At 45.9% G+C, this 17,419-nt stretch overlaps 1 protein-coding gene across 2 annotated transcripts in view; it reads right to left on the reverse strand.

Moving 5' to 3' along the window:
* Positions 1-653: 653 nt before the first annotated feature.
* GPATCH8 (G-patch domain containing 8) overlaps positions 654-17,419 on the reverse strand; it is a 57,044-nt gene continuing 40,278 nt past the window's right edge. For both annotated transcript variants that reach the window (XM_075722779.1, XM_075722780.1), the window contains 3 exons: positions 15,602-15,745; positions 6,170-6,300; positions 654-5,761 (listed from right to left, as the gene is read on the reverse strand). In XM_075722779.1, coding sequence (XP_075578894.1) covers positions 1,912-5,761; positions 6,170-6,300; positions 15,602-15,745 — 4,125 coding nt within the window. In that variant the 3' untranslated portion in view covers positions 654-1,911. The remainder of the gene's footprint in view (positions 5,762-6,169; positions 6,301-15,601; positions 15,746-17,419) is intronic.

The following is a 17,419-nucleotide window of genomic DNA, read 5'->3' on the forward strand; positions in this document are numbered from 1 at the left end:
CCCGAGCCCACCACACCGCCATCAGCGGGCACGGCATGGTCCTGGCGCGATGGAGAGAGCTCACGGATGGAGGAGCCTCCCAGGGTTAGCGTTATCCGCAGCCAGCGCCGGAAAGAGCAGAGAAATCCCTTCTGGAACACCACGGGCAGGCACAGCCTCAACGGATTAGTCCTAAACCACCTCCCCTGCATGCGAGATGGCAGACGGCTACGGCTAAAAGGCTCTTCCTTCACCAGCCGACTGTATGGAACTCACAGCCAGGCTGGCACCTGCAAGTCACCGGTGCAAACCCAGGGGGGAAAAAAAAAAAAAAAAAAAAAAAGAAAAACGGGGGTATTTTATACTCTGGGAGACAACCCAAATTCCTGACACTCCCAAGACTGCCTCCAGTGTCAATTCCTATAAGCAGCTGCTTGGCGAAGACGAGGAGCGCGCAGCGCGCCGGGGCTGCTTCCCTCCCTCCGCGGAGCCGGCAGCCGCCACCGCCCTCCAGCGCGACGCCGTTCACCAGCCGTCAGGCACCGGCGCCGTCCTCGCACCTCACCTAGTCCAAGTCTCACGTTATTTTTTTTTTTTTTCTTCTTCTTCTGCAAAATGCTAAATGAAGATCTTTTTTTTTTTACATTTTATAGTACATAAAAAATTCAAAAATACATGAGCTTGATAAAATATACATGCTTAGTCATTTTGCATCTAGCTGAAACTAGAAAGTGGAACCTTTACAAGTGTCTTATTTCACCTACAGCAAACATATTTACACAGAAGCCACCAGAACAAGTACCACTAAAAGAACTGGCTGTAAAAAATATTATTGCGGTATACTACAAATGTAACCTTTTTATATGAGCTACAAAAAGCAGCATCTTTGTTTACAGAGTTCAGTGCAATTCTTTACATTAAAAAAAAAAAATCCTATAAATTAATAAGGAAACCATCAGTATTACAGAGGAAAGAATATACTTTACATACCCCGGCCACTCTCCCCACTCCTCTGTATTGCTTCAATTCCTAAAGGGATTTTTCTTCTCTCTCTCACCCGAGCGCCCCTTTCCCAACACCGCAGAAGATGGAAGTCAGAGTGATATTTTATTTCCGCCCTGCCTCAGGAGCGGAGCGGCCAAAGCCCAGACCGAAATCGCCAAGCGGAGAACCTCTCCCCAGCGCGGGCTGTCCGGAAGGCGTCAGGGCGCAGACCTCGCGCAGGAGAATGCTAATGCGGGATGGAGAAGGGTCGGAGCTCTGCGCGCACACGCAGCTCCTCTCTTCGGCTTTAAAATAAGATCTCACTTCCACCTCTGCTGCTCGGGCCGAGAAAAAAAAAAAAACAATCCCCAGTATGCAGGGATAAGGTGCCAAGAAATCTCCTGTAATGCCTGAAAACTGGTACTGGCCCAGCCAAAACAAGAGTGGCACTGCCCTTCCACCCGTCTCCTCACCAGGATCCACAGCTGTCAGTTCCTGAATGTTCTGTCGCTGATTACACGCCGGAATCAATCATGCTGACTATTTTAATTAGATGACCTCATTAAAAGGATTTTGAGAGTGCTATTAGTGTGTATGAAATCTCATTCATCATATACAAGGCGGCAGAAAGATGACCAAGTGTAAGAATCTAGGGAAAAAAAGCCTTTCCAAGCGTCTCGCTGGTCTAGACGTGAAATGTTCTCCTAGGATGCAGTGCTGCTACGCGCGGCGGTGCCGGGGACGGGAGGCGGCCCCTGGGAGCGGATATACACGACGCTTACGAACTGACCCGCCGCCTGCGGCTACCCAGCCCTCGAGCCTTCGGCTTCTTTGGCTGCTAAAGAGTGAAAGGAAATTCTCGGGCCTCGCCCGCCCGCTGGATCAACTTCAACCCCTTCCCAAAATGCAAAATACTCTCCTTCCCCCAAGGTTACTTGGTTTTGTCCTTCATGTGCCGTGACTGGGTGGATGCTGCAAGTCCTGTCCTGAGAAAATGGGGTGCAGCAAAGGGTGCAGATGTAACGCTGTAGCGGCCGCAGCGGCAGCGGGTCTCGGGGCAAGAAGGGTTGGATAAAGAGCGTGAGGAACCGGATGAAAAGTAAAGGGGCCCGGATGGATAGCCGACGCCGGAATGATGTGGATGGGGTGGCTGGCTAGGAACGTGGCAGGGTGCCCGGGAATAATGGAGTGGGTCAAGTGGGATAACGAAATAGGCGTCAAGTGGGGCTGGGGTATGTGATGAACCTGAGCGAGAGGCTGGGGATGGGGGTGAGGGTGAATCCCGATGGCGGCGGCGGCGGCGGCAGCGTGGTGCTGCAGGATGGCATGCTGCACCGTGGTGATGGAGGTCGCCGACGCCGCTGCCGGCTGCTGAATGTGGATGGGCTGCAGGGCGGGCGCTGCCGGCGCCAGGGCCGCCGAGGCAGGGAAGGCCTTGACCTGCTTTGCCAGGAGCTGCTGCTGAATGTGCTGCTGAGCAGCTTGCTGCAGCTTACTGTATTTCTCCATTTCCTCGGGTGTAAAAGTGATCGGCTGGCTCTCGAGCGGTGCTAGGGAGGAGTCCTCTCCTCCTTCCCGATCCCCTTCAATGCTCGGCTCCCCGCTCTGAGGCACGTAGCCAGGAAAGTGCTCGACATCTGGAACCAAGGGCATCATACCGGTTTCCACTGGGACCGGCTGGTTGCCCCCATCCATAGGTTCTAGCCCATCACCATCGCTCGGATCCGAGAGGAAGTTGTGCGGCATGACCAGATCTCCAGAACCAAAGCACTCGGGCAGTGCCGGTGCTTCGAGGGGAATGGACGGCATTTCCACGGCAGGTTCGTCACGTTTCTGCTCATCCAGAGGTTTGTCCTGAATTACCATCACCACGTCTTCCAGGAGAGACTGGCCAGCCAACTGAGACTCCTCAATGCCTTGGGAAACATCCTCAGAATCCGACAGCTCTTGCTCCTCGCCCCTCTCCAAGCCAGACTCTTCGTATCTTTTGGCATTTGGTTTTCGAACGGTTGGCAATTTCCCAATTAGGGGGAGAACCGGTTTGTTGCCTAAGGAAGGAGGAAGTTTTGGGCCGAAGTAGCCCTGGGGAGGATCTTTGAGCTTTATGCCCACCTTGTTTGCCCCCGCCAGCATCTCGTCAGCGACGCAGGGCTTCTTCTCAACCTTCCTGGACTGAATCTTTTCCAGGAGAAGTTTTGCAGTGACAGAGTTTCTCTCCTCTGGACTGCAGTCACCTTCCGAGGCCCTCCCCGTGCCAGAGCCGCTGCTGTTTTGGGAGAGCGAGCCAGATCCTTTCAGATCCTCTCCTTTGCCATCCTCCTTCTTCTGCGACGATCCTTCGCTTCGGCCTGCCCGGAAATAGTGAGGAGACTGCGAACGATAGATTTTGGACCTGATGAAGTCTCTTCTCCCTGACCTCCTCTCTTCAGGGCTCTCGTGGCCTCGAGAGCCCTTTCGCGAGAGAGACCTCTGCGAGGGGCTTCTCGTACTGCGGCTGCGATCCCTGCTGTAGCTGCGGCTCCGTTTCCAGCTGCGACCCGTTACGCTCCGGCTTCTCCTCTTGCTTCGACTGCGGCTGCAGCTGCTGCTGCGTGTCCTGCCCCGGCTCCTCGTTCTTGACCTACCTCGAGGGTGAGTTCGGCTCCTGCTTCGACTCCTCGACCGGCTCCTGCTCGAGCTGTAGTCATCTTCAGAAGATGAGTACTTGCGCCGTTTTGATCTGTGATTTGAGCTGTTGTAGTCGGAGTCATCCTCTGAGTCGTGGGACCGCTTTGAATGGCACCTTGACCGGTCGCTGTAATCGCTGTAGCTATCATCCGAGTAACTTCTCCGACGGCTATACCGGCTGTGCTCCGAGGAGGCGTCGGAGCTGGTGGAATAAGACCTGCGAGAGGAGTGCCTCCGCCCCGACCTGGAGCGGCTCCTGGAGTGGTCGCTGCCGGAGTCGTAGTCGTCACTGTACTGCGACGGGGATTTCTGCCGGCAGTGCTTCCTGTGAGAGCCCTCGTCGCTGTCGTAGTCCCCGCTGCTCTGCCGGCTCCTGCGGCTGGTCCTGCCCAGGGAAGGAGCCGAACACCGTCTCCTCAAAGTAGACAACTGCTGCAGCTCAGCCTTGTGTTTTTTGCTACCGTGCTCTTGGCAGGAGTTACCACCATCCTCTTTTTTACTGCTGCTTCCCTCTTCGGCAGACAGAGACTTCCTCTGGGACTCCTGAGAGCACCGCTTTTTCTTCGGGAAATGGCTACAATCTTCAGACAGTTCGTTTTTTAGCACTCGTTCCGATTCAGTAGAGAGAGAAGATTTGCCTTTTTTGTGCCTGTGCCTTTTCCGTTTCTTGGGTTTCTCTTCCCCCAGGTCAGTTTTTCGGCTCTTCTCGTCAGCTTCCTCCTTGTGTTTACGTTTGTGCTTGCTGGACTTTTTGTGCTTCTTTTTCTTTTTGTGTTTATGGGATCTCCCAGATTTATTCTTACCGGTTATGCTTTTACTACTGTCCTCTCCCTCTCCCTTACTAACGCTTGTCAAACTGGACTCCTGCTTGTTCTGGGAGCCACAGGTGGACAGAGATTTGGTTTCCATTTTTAGAGCAGAACTGTTAGCTGCACTTTCTGCCTCCTTGGGTTTGCTTATCTCACCAGATTCTGCGCTCTGAATGTTTTCTTTACAAAGACCCCCTGGATCCTTAGATTTCTCTGTCCCTTTACCTTTAGCATCTTTGTTGCGAGAGCGCTTGAAATCAAAATACAAGGGGTTACAACTGTACGAAACAGATGGTTCCGCTTTGGTAAATATGAGAAGCTCTGAAGGCCACTGGAGAGTCGTGCTCTCGTCTTTACTCAGAACGGGAAAAAAAGGTCCTGTTGGATGCTTTGGTCCTTCGATGACATCTTTACAGCCTGGGGCAGGCTGAGCGACTTCTTTAGCAGTGTCTGGCTCAGGGAGATTGCTCTCTGCGAGATGCTTGCTCTCCTGCACACCTGCATTTTCTGGGACTTCTTTTAGTTCTGATTTGCCCTGCTGAGCTGCAGTTTCAGTAGTACTCTGCTCCTTCTGCTGTGCCGTGCTCTCAGCAGCCTTCTCTGTGTGCTTGCCGGGTTTGGGTTTTGGAGAACTACCCTTTTTAACTTCATGCGTAGTTTTTTTGTTCACATTTTCAGCTTCCATTTGTTCAGTAGACTTCATGAAAAGCAGGAATTGAAAGTTAGGCTTTACTTTACAATGGGCTGGGGGAATATAGTGGTAGTACTCTGGTTCAACTGCCATTGGTCCATCTTCTCGTCTCATCTTTTTTAGTTTAGACAACGTAGTGGCTAGAGACCCACTATCTTTCTCATGTTGGTCATCTTCCTCCGCCTTGCCGTCAGAATTATTTGTGCTTTCGCCCTCGCCAGATTTCTGCAGGCCCCCCGCATCTGAGGACCCTCTCTCGTCAGCTTTTGCTCCATCTGCGGAACTTGATTCTTCCACGTGGTCCTTGAAAACAGACGCTATGGTCTCAAGCTTTACCGGAGTCTTCTTGGCAAATGAAAACGACACGCCTATCTTCTGCAGGGGAGTGCCCAAAGTACTCTTAATGCCAAAGCTGATTGCCTGCGCTGGCTGGCTGGGCATTTGGCTTGGCATAACAGTGCCACCGACTTGTCCAGTGTTTAGGAAACCTCTGTCCATACTCATCTCTGTAGCTTGGCCAGAAGTCGTCTGGATGAAAGAACTGCTGTTGGCTGCAGAATCATCATCGTCTCCACCTTCCTCATCCACAGCCACCGTGGTGGTTCTGAACATGGGTCCGCTTCCAGGAGCGCTGTATGAACAAGTTAAAATAGAAAAACAGCTGACTGCCATTTGTATGCCTCTGCAGTTGGTTTCACACCTCATCTAAAACAATCTTTTACCCATTTCAAGTACTCTTGTATCCAGAAACATGCATTAAAATAACAATATACGGCTATCTGCATTTTTTAATACTACTAAATAACGGAAGAAAATTAGTGTGGCCGGCTAAAGCGATTTGGGGATGCTCTGACTACCGTTTTAGCGAGTTCACTCCTACCAAAACCACAACACGAGGCCAAACTTAAGCACGAAGCTTTGCCCTCAAAACTTGTGCAGGATTACAGGAGCAAGAATGCCAGCGCGGCAAAGGGCCGCAGTCCCACGCAGGGCTCCCGCACGCACGCTCCGAGGGTGCGCAGGGATCGCCTGTACTCACCATTCAGGCTGTCTCCTCTGTTCAGCCAGTTCGTGTAGACGCCGGAGGGCTTTCTCCTGCTTCCGTTCATCTTTACGTGATCTTGAAGAGACATTGCGAGCAAATTCCCTTTGCTTGAGATCTTTCAACCTCTGAGGCAAAAGAAAGCAGGAACAGATTAGATAAAAGCAGGTTGTGGTTAAGTGTCCGAAAGCGTCCCTTTGCTGTAGCACTGGAAAGTACGCAGTAAAGCCCCTCCCCAGTAACATTTATTGAGCTAGGATGGAGCAACAGCATCTTAGCTCAACAAACCAAATGGAGCACATTGCCATCCTCCCAGTAGCTAAATGAAAAGACAACTGTTGATCACTTTTGGCTATGACTTCGAGTCTGTGTATATGCATTTCCAATCAACATTACCGGTTTTCTTTAGCATGTACAATAAAGCTGATTTCAAAGCAACAAGCAAATTCTGGAAGGAAAAGGGGAAGGAAAGAAAAAAAAAAAAAAAAAGGACTGTTTGCTGCTCTTGCAGGGTGCAAATGTGGACAAACAGTGCATGACAGAAGTCTTAATAGCATGGGCCAAAGAACAGGAAGGGATTAGCTGGTGCAAGAGAGTTACCCAGGTATTATATCTTACAAAAGCAATGTACAAATTACATTGGAGAAGATGCCAAAAATCCCATGCAGATGATTCCGGTAAGCAAATAAATAATACAACACACACCACAAACAGTTACTTGCTTTCCTGACAGTAGTTCCGAGCAGTCTCTCAAGAAACAAAATGCTCTAAAATGCAGTGCGGTCTTTCGGGGTTTAATATTTCAGAGGGCAGAAACACTAAGATCCCCAAGAAATCTTATCATGTGAGGAAGCACACCCAAACCCAAGGAATTTCAGACATCGTAATGTCACTGAGGAAACCTAGATATCCAATTGTAATAGAAATAGAACATCCGCGACTTCAGCAAATCTTTGAAAGAGACTTCAGGAAATTTTTGAAAGTCCTTGTCTCAAAGCACTAGGAAAAGAGGCTGCTGTTTTTCCTTTGAATACATGTGAAAATTCACAAGGCTTTTTTTTAGAAGTTTAAGTAACAGAAAGCAGCAAAGAAAGACCTCTACCATCCTAAGGGATTAATTTTTCTTTTTTTTGGTGCACAATTTGAAACCCTTCCGAAAGGCCCAATTCCAGAAAGCATCATGTACCCAGCTTTTGAAGGAGTTTCATGTTTTTCAGGCATTTCATGAAGGGCCTGAAAGACTAACAGTACTCAAAGCAGTAGTCACTTTAGAAAAATCCTCGTACAAAATATACAAATCATTGGTGAATTCTAAATATACCTTCTGGCTGGCTGACTCTGCCTCTTTAACGGAGCAGAGTCAGACCGGTACACACAGGAACAGTGGATCTGAAAACTAACCCGGAGTTCAAATCAGAGGAATTAAGCGGGCCCAATGTAAAGAGAACATTGCTTTGTGAAAAAGGGGAAGATGTGACAAGACAGAGAATTCTCTTACCTAATCGTATTTACTAAATGTGGTTGAGCGTTACCAAAATCAGAGGGGAGGACACACAAATAAAAAATACAGCTATAGACACTAGTAGAAAGAAACTCACTCTTGTGATCTGGACTCCAAAATTAGAAGGGTTTGCTTTCAATACATCAGCTGAAAACATCACGTCACAAAGAAAAAAAGAAAGTAAAAATATAACAAGAATGGAAGGGGAGGGGGGGGGGGGGGGGAATAAAAAGCAAGCATTACTACACAGGCTCTCGGCGCGTCTGCGAGCTATTCTACGGAGAAGGAGCTGAGCCAGCAAAGCTACGGGACCGAGCTTAGGAATTCTGGAGCAGAAGAGGGAACGCGCACACACACACACGCACGGACACAGCAATGATCCCACCTGGAATAACAGAGCTACTTTCACCAGGACAAGTAAAGGGCTCAAGGGTTTTGTGGTGTATGTTAAATGTTGAATAGTAAATTTTTTTCCAAGAGGGAGGGGGGAAAAAAAAAAATGGATTAAGCAATGCTATCAGCTTTTTCATGCTGATTTAAAAAGCGTATCTAAAATACTCCAGGAAGTTAAAGTCACCAACAGCTGACAAAACTATTTAACTGGGGTTTGATGCCAAGTCTCTAGATCACTCATCCATTTGGAAAAAAACATGACCCAGCTATTTACAACAGAAATGAACTGTGACCTTTTACTTTAAAGAGGAAGGTGCAATGGTGCACTCAGAAACCCACCTCCGCCCCCTGACACGGCCTTAAGCATCTCCCCGTAAAACAGAACGGGCTCAACGCCAGCTGATAACGATGCAGCTGCCCCCAGTGCAATCCTGCCTTCATTACAACAGACAAATTCAATGAAAACGGAATTAAATGCCCATTTCCTTAAATGCTGACCTCTGCGTATCTCCGCTCCCCCAAACCTCCCACTCTCAACACTTACAAATTAGAAGCGACGAAGCAAATGAACTATCCCGATGCACTGCAACTCCAGAACATGCAATACACAGCAACACCTCGCTACACTGGTATCTGCGCCTTTTAAGATGATAAACTACTAAACCATGGTTTCAAGGCTGCTGAGAATTTACTACTCCCCAAACTGGGGAAAAGTTGGTGTGATTTTACAAAGCTGACTTTACAAAGGGCTAAGAGATCTCAAGGCTGAGTTTCTTTTTGTTGCACAGGGGCCAGAAGGAACAAGGGTCTTGTTGGGTAAGCATAGGATAGAAAAGCTCCACAACTGCACCACGCCGTCTCCTCAGGAATGTAAAACAGGGAACATAACGTAGCTCAGCGTCTCTGACTGACCTAAACCGATGCACCTATCATCAGAAATGATTTCGCACGTTTGCAAGGAGCCAAGTTCCAAGAAACCTGGCTGGACTGCATTATCTTACATAAATGCAACCTGGGGTAGGGAAAGGAGGGACGACAGAAGACCAGATTGCTCATCTGTGAAACCAAATCACTACAGGAATAGATGCAGAAGGCTGCAATTGCAGGCAGCTGATTAGCAGTGAACTTTTAAAATAGCCAGAACTTTTCAAAATATCCTGTCAGGGTAACCGTTACCTCGCTCATCGTTTCAAGTGCATAATTGAATCCAGTCATTTATCCACCAGTTAACTACAGCTATGCCTACCCTCCTCCCCCAAACCTAACTGGAGTGAAGCAATTAAAAGCCTGAAGTACAATTTCACAGTAGTAAAAGGAGTATATCGAAGCAATGAAATGCTTTTCAGCATACTCCAGGTCTCAGCCTTCCCAGAAAGCTATTTGAACTAAATCGATATTTAAGCTAGGCTCACACTAAAGAAATTTCCATCTAATCCTTAGGCAAACGTTCATTATTCTAATCCTCCAAAATCTCTAAATTACTTTTTGGACTGCACCATATGCGCGGGTGTTCACAGAGGCTGGACAGCCGCGGGAGGCGAGTCGCACAGCTGCCCCTTCCCCCCCCAACACAGCGAAGAAATTTAACCAAGAATTTAATGTAGCCACTCAGTCATCCTCGGGGAGCTTCTCCCCACCAACTAAGGAAAAGGAGCCCTGGGAGCCCACCTTCTTGGGGTGAAACCAGCCTTTTTAAGTCTTCCCACGGTGCTCAGGAAGACTGTAACTTCTTCAACAGGATCAGAGCCACCAACCCATATTAAATCAAGTAGCCTCATGCTACTACAGGATTTAAAAATTAGGAAGCATTTTTTCTTCATAGGCAGCGTGTTTTCTGAGGAAGCAGAAGGTTTATCTAAGCACAAACCCATTTACAAACTGTAGGATGACGGTGACCACAAAGCCAAGAAATATTATTCTGCTGGTTTATTACTCCAGCTGTAGGAAGGGCCACATCAGTAAGCCCAGTGACCAGCAAATAAGGACACAAGGCACTAGCACTTGAGTAGAGTTTCTCCAAATTTCTGCACACTAGAAGCAGTACTTCACTACCTCAAGCCTTCCTTCAGCTTGGTATTGTGTTTTATTAATAGCTGCCGCCCACCTCAGCTTTGTAACGAAGAATAGTATTTTAAGTTTTCAGCCTTGTTTCTAACAAAATTACTAAAAAGTCTCTAAATTTCAACGGGAGTGCGAATCGAGCTCTTGAAGAACAGGTTTTCTATAAAGTCTGCAGGTACCTCAGTACTCCAGCACAAAGAGGCTCCAGTGATGGATTATCTCCCCATCCCTGCACAGCTCGGGAGGGGCCAAATTGGCACACAACGCCATTACCTTCAAATCGGCTTAAATAAGCCGTGCTCCGGCGTCATTTAAAAGCTCTAGAGATAGCCCATCACAGACGTGTGAAGGTGGTTCAATAAAAGTTGGACGATCAGGATTCAGAAACTGTCGTAATGGGAAAAAATTCAGCGCACGCTGTGGCAGTCGTGCATGAGGCGTTGCCGGTGAGATGGTATCGAGGTACGACCTCCCCAGCACCGCGCCGGAGCGCATTGCTTTTCAGGTTCAGGACCAGCAGTAAATGGATTTTCTCAATTTAAGCTGACAAAGCCGTGCAATTTCACTGAACTGAGGCCCATTTGAGAGGCATTCTCTGCCTAAAATTGCAGAGCAGAGAGAGAGCACGTTCTTCTCGGAATAATAATAATAAAAAAGCACTCCGCTGCACTGCTTTACTAGACCTGCAGACCTGAGAGTTTCACGACAAACCCTATACTCAGGAGAGGGGCAGACTGGGGCCGCGTACAGTGAGATTTCTGCGCTGGCTTGAGCCAGGAGGCAGCTCATGGGACAGCACAATCCCATTACAGCCTGCTCCTCCCCTGCTATTGTTCTCAAGTCCCTCTGCCAATCCCTATTAAATAAAATAATAATGTGCTTTTCATTACGTGCCAGCAGATTTCTGGCTTTCTGAACTTTTGACGTACGCGCGATTCTTTGCCACAAAAGCTTCCGGGAGCGACTACACCATTAGCTAAATATGAGCTCAAAGGATGGCAACCTTTATAATTTTATGTAAGTGACAACACAAGCCCTGCTTAATTTTGGTAATCAACATTCTTTGCACGCTCGTAAATGAAGTGAAAAGAGCAGAGGGGAAATGGCACGCAACTGCAGTTTTATTTCATCTTAATTTCTTCCCTGACACCTCATTTTCAACTTTGGAAAATATACCATGCGTTAATGCAACACAGATAACCCAGTGACAGAAGTCTGCCTGCCCTTCAGGAGGCTCGCATCGCTTGTAATCACGATGTCCTGGCCTGGCAGGCTGAAGGCTTATTTTACTGAACACCTCCATGCATAAATGCTCTTCTCCAAACGTGTTTGCCATCAGCAAACGAGCAGCTAAAACTGATTTAAGAAAAATGCCGTGGGTTTTTCTGAGCGTAAAGCATTTCTAGAGTAGAAAAGCCTCCCATGTAACACCAAGTATCTTGGAGATTCTCCCCTCAGTTTCTACAGTCAAGCTGTGCTTGAAGATACAAGTTTTTGCAAAGCACAAGTCCAATTCTCCCCAAACCAGAAGTTCAGGGTTTGGATTTAGAGGACTCATCAGCCACAGCAGTGACTGTGTTGGTAATTTTATTGTGCTTTAACAGCTCCCTCCCCCTTGGCATTAGAAGCAAAGATCCAGATAATTAGGGCATGAAGAGAACTGCAGATCTATAGTTTCAGTTCTTAGCTCCACCCTCTTTCCCAAAGAACTTCTTTATGGAAATACATCCCCTTTGTCCTTTTATAAAGAGAATATACGCAGAATCAATCATCTATACCTCCAAAATGCGACACATCCAGAAATAAACAAAATGAAAGCTACATAAAAGACTGCATTTCAATACTGGTTCGCGTTCTTACAGTTAACCTAGCAAAAGTTCACAGGGGAACATGTTTGTTGTTCACACTGAATTCGGAAGGTGAACGTTTTTATTCTGTTGGGTCAGTGACTCAGTAAACAGCTCAACCCTTACATCAGCCATGCTAGCAGGAAAGAGGTGACCATATATGAGATGATGTAAATACGTTCTTGGATAAAGTTAAAACAACAAACAAACAAAAAAACCCCAGTAAAAGCTGACTGTAAGTGCTACATTACTTACATATAAGAAAATTCTAACCATAGCAATTTCTGCAAGCTGCTCTAAGTGATGGGCAATACAGATTAGCCAAGAATACGCAAACTGGGTACAACCCCAGGTAAGGTGACCCGCCTTCATCTTCACGCAAATCTAACATGAAGTATTCCATCTTGACATCAAAACCCAAAACCAAATTAAGGGCCCACTTGGATGTCATGTCCTAAGGATACATTCCCACTAAGTCCAGAGCGTTCTAGGACTGTGGGAGCTCTCAAGCATCTGGACATCACACATCTACAGGAAAGCAGCACAAAAATACACTGGGTCCACCTCCACTAACCAAGTTCCTCGCTAGCTGCAGGAGAAGTTTTCTTTCTACATTTGTTTTCTTTTGCATTTGTCTGTTAATTATTATTACTCTGCTGACAGTCAGGACTGTGCAACGTCAGAGGCTGGGGTCCTTCATAAGCTACCAGTCCTTCTAGTTGCCAGGCTCAAGATCTTGCAGCTAGCAAAAAACCATTACAGATATCAGTAGCTTCCCAGGGTACAAAAAGTTATGACATCTATGGTTACAGCCTTTTTCAGTTGCTCACTGCAGGATCTTTAAGGGAACTGAGTTTGTTTTTCCTCTTGCAGTGCCATCTGTATGAACTCAAGTTGCTTTTAGTCCTCTGGCTTCCTCTGGGAGGGACTGACCATTTGGTGAATAGATAGAATGATGAATAGATGTTCCTTAATAGAATGTGAATAGATGTTCCTTAAAACATCTGCACTTCTCATTTCAAGTATCAACCTAATTAAAAAAAAAAAAAAAAATCTAGAGAACAACATTGCACACCTCCAACAAGATGTTTAAAATACAATGACTTAAACAGGCCAATGGTTTGTGATAACAAATTGAAGATTATTTTCCCAGTTAAAGTAATGTAGAAGTACTTCCCTTTGGATAGAAACTTGGTGTTGAGGTTGACGCAGAGATATCCTAATGCTCTATGAAACCAGTATAGTCAGGAAATAATAATAATAAAACCTCCCCTTTAATTGTTTGGTGTTAACAAGTTGGTGGGTCCAAAATTTATCCGGTAGGGATCAATACACTTACCTATCATCCCTGTTTCGCAATAATCCTGAGTTCCTTCCTGGAATACAAGACAGTGTCTTTATAACTCGGGAGCGGAAAGGGATCTGAGGATGGAGCATCTATTTACAGGGACAGCCTAATGCTCACTGAGCCACAGAAGGAATAAGCAAGCACTTCAACATCATGGGTATGTGTAACTAAAAATACTTAAAAGCAAAAATGATCCCATGGAAATCTGTTCAACAAGCTAAGAAAAAGGCAAAAACGAAGCACTGTTGCCTCAAGGATTGCCGCTGAGAAGACAAAACATTGCAGATAATATATACCAAGCTGGTTTGCTGTAATTATCTAGGATACCATAATGTCTCATCTTTCCAAGAAGGCCTACTGATTAGCCTACTTTTAAGAAAACTTTTGTGTTTTTCCTCAAAAAACCTTGTTAGCCTTTATGTAACCTTGCCGTCTTGTCCAAAGTGGCAAAATATGAACCATCAATGTGCAACGCATTATGAAAAGCAAAGCTTTTTTTTTTTTTTTTTTTTTTTTTTTAACTTCCTTAAAATTTAGAATAGACTGTTAGAAATGAGCCTGTCTTGAGCGGTAATGAACAGAAGTGAGACAGCGTTACCTGTGCACATTTACCTTCATTACTTCTAGGTAGCTTCAAGTTCACTTACTGAACACTGACCCAACACGGTGACACACATTTCGGCACGACGTAAAGCTGGACAAGCAATTTTTTTCCCTAAGCAAAGCATGATTGCTTCTTTGTTTAAATCCCTGTGTAACTAGAAATTAATGCTGGGTGACGTAGCAAGAGTTTGAAGGCTCATCTTCTCCAAAGCCTGCCTGAAGTTACTGCAATGGATGCAAATTATCTAACATAGATGCCTTTAAAAATAATCAGCAGTGCCAAGCAACCCCCAAATTCTTTCTACTGATGAGAAGATTACGCCACCCTGTGTGTTCCCAAGACATTTTTCTTTCAGGTCGCTCTTCCTGCACCCCTACCGATGACTCCTGTTACACCAGCGAGAGGTGGTTGCTTTCCACAGGTTTGTTTCTTCTTCCACAGCATCTCTAGATACTAGAAAAAACTCTCAGCTTTGCCAACCCTATGTCAGTCCCCCTGTTCATTACCCAAGGGTTTTAAACAGGAGTTGACATGATCATACTGCATCACCACGCTGTAAGAATGTGACACAAACAGGTCCTTCCACCTCCTAAACAGATGCACGTAATTGCGCTCAAGTTTCAACCAAGTTGATGGAAAACTTTAGATGAAGTACACTGCTATCAGGTATCACGGCTGTGCCACCAGCTCGGTCAAAGCAGCCTGTTTTCCCAATACAAAGTAAATGAATGAATTTCTGCTCTTAATTCTATTAAACCACAATCCACCACAGTACTCAAACACAAACTGCCCTGCCGTGAGACTTCCTGCTAAGACTCCCTTAGTGAATTTACTTTGAACTATCATATCCTGTACTTAATACACACACACACACAAAAAATCATACTCTGTAATGCCATATTCTTCTTTTTAAGCTGTTGCTTCGCTGCTATTTTGCAAGATCTAGTAGTCTACAGCACATCCTCCAGAAGTTATCAGCTTTTTAATAACTGTATTGTAGGAATTTATGACTAGGAATACCAAAAACCTCCTTTGAGCAATTTATCTCTAGATGAGCACAACACTCCTACCTGCGGTACATTTACATCTCATTTAGCAGCTTCCAACGGTCAAATAGATCAGGTTAACACGTTTTATTATTTACCGTGCGGTATGAAGTAGCACGTAGACACTACAGTACATCCCTACCTTGGGACCAAAGCCAGTTCCACAGAGATTCTGAATCCACCTTCTCCTGAGGGTTAGGGAATTTGGAAAGTGCTCCTTTTTTAAGATTCCTTTGACACAGCCCATTACTTCCTAGTCTGTTTTCAGTAACTTGACAGAACACAGACTAAAGCATTAAAATGCACACACGTGGCATCTCATCAGTCTCCAAAGGGAGCCATCCATACCCATCTGTACTCTCCCCAGTTTAGCAGCAGCCCATTCCTGCCCGTGGGTCATTCAAAACTGGGCTCCTTGATGCCAACAGTGAGTTGGGTTTTTTTGTTTGTTGTTTCGGGGTTTTTTTTAAATGTATGGTGGGCATAAGAATCTTAACCAGTGGCATAAAACACCTGTCCCTGGGGCTCTAAGGAAATAAATACACTGGGGAAATTCAAAATCCTAACCACAAACAAGACTGCTGCAACAAATAGAAAATTGGTGAACTGTGCTATCAACGCTTGTTTACCTGCTTGTGAGCATGATCGTAAGAGTTTATGTGGTTGTCAAACTCTTGATGCTTTTGATACTGCTTGTCACAGAGTTCACAGTAGAAGTTTGCTCTGAGGTCTTCCAAAGCCTTGGCAATTGCCTTTTCTTTATCAACATAATCCTGCAAAATTAACAACAAAAAAAAAACGCTCCTGTTAAAACTTCCTGTAAAACGAACTGGAAGATGATGAACTAGTCCTTTAAGGAAAAATAGTCCTTAAGAGAACCTTAGCGTACACCGATGATTATATTTATTAGGCTGACCAGTCTTTGCAAATTAAAAGGTATGAAGGCTAACTGTGCAATACCACCAACCTAGCCTTGACCCAGTTTTCTAACATAGAACATAATCTTGTCATTAGCACAGGTATCAGTAAAAGGAGATTGCTTGGGGGGGGAAAAAAAAAAACCAACAAAAAACCCAACCCAAAACACCAAACCTAGTGGTGATGGCAGGAAGGCAGTTGCGGCTGCAAGAGGAGGGAGCCTGCCGGATTGTCTGAGATAAAAAGAGAGGTTCAAAGCCTCAAGCTAACCCGTAAACAAACTGGCAGCTGCCTGCTCGCATAAGATGCGCAAAATACGCATCAAACCAAGGAAGATCACTGCTTTTGGAACAGAACCTTGGAACTTGAAATGCTGATGCTTCCTCCATTTTGAGTGCTAACAGATGCCTGCTTGGTCTCAGTTGGTCTGCAATTCAACAGGGAGGAACACAGATCCGCGGCTGGGAAAGCACAGTTCAGAAACCACTGGGCCTATTGCACTTCAGTGTAATTTTTCAGTCAGTGAAATCTTCCCAGGAGCAACGCTGTCCATTAAGCTGAGCTCAAAATACAGTGATTAAGTGGGAACAGGCAGTTGCCATTTAATAAAAGAGAGGGAGAGAGATCACCTTGGAGGCTGCAGACAGGTTTTTTTCTTCCTTCGATAATTCAACATTTGTATAGGTGCGAAACCAAACCTCCAAGCAAAGGCAAGGTGTCTAAATTGGCAACGGTCACGTCCTCCCCTCTTTTGCTAGAAGGAAGAGTAACAGCTTCTGGACTGGCAGCGGCAAAAAGCTCCGGGACTCCGTGGAAATCCCAGTCCCTGAAGTCCCAGCGCCTGGAAGCGAGCCCGTGCCGTCCCCAGGGCACAGCCGCTGCGGCCCCGCGGGGGCTCTGAAACGCACCTGATCCTGAGGCACACGCTAATCTCAGGGCTGAGCAACTTCTCCCTCTAGCCAGGTCGTTTCGATAACAATCCCACCGGCAAAATTAATAAAACATCGACACCCTTTACAGGCAAGCTGGGGAAGGTTTACTTGAACAAGCTGGAAGTACTTACGCTGATGCATACTAAAAAAAGCTACATATTCTCTATTACAAAGTACGCTGTACTAACATCAGCATACCCCCATATATATTTACCATGTGCATTTCAAAAGAGAAATTCTATAAGAAAAAGATAGCCTAACATTTGAGAAAAAACGCTTAGGAGTTTAAGAGTTTCTGTCTTCAATACAACCTTCTTATGGGAAATTTCCTTGCATTAGCAAGAGGAGCTAGCAAACATTTTAAAAAGATGTACTACAAAAGCTTTTTTTCCTTTTATTTAAGATCTCGTTCAAGGCAATATAGTTTATCTCCCAGTTACCACATCAAAATTATATTAAAATAATATTGCTGAGCATGTTTCTGTAATGCAAAATTCATGTAAAAAATGTCAACACCCGGGGGGGGTAGAGGCGGGGTGGAATATCTGAAAAATTCTACTGCTAAAAGGTTTTTTTTTTTTTCCAATTTAAAGCACT

This window comes from Pelecanus crispus, chromosome 18 (genome assembly GCF_030463565.1).
Source record: "Pelecanus crispus isolate bPelCri1 chromosome 18, bPelCri1.pri, whole genome shotgun sequence".
NCBI classification, from domain to species: domain Eukaryota; kingdom Metazoa; phylum Chordata; class Aves; order Pelecaniformes; family Pelecanidae; genus Pelecanus; species Pelecanus crispus.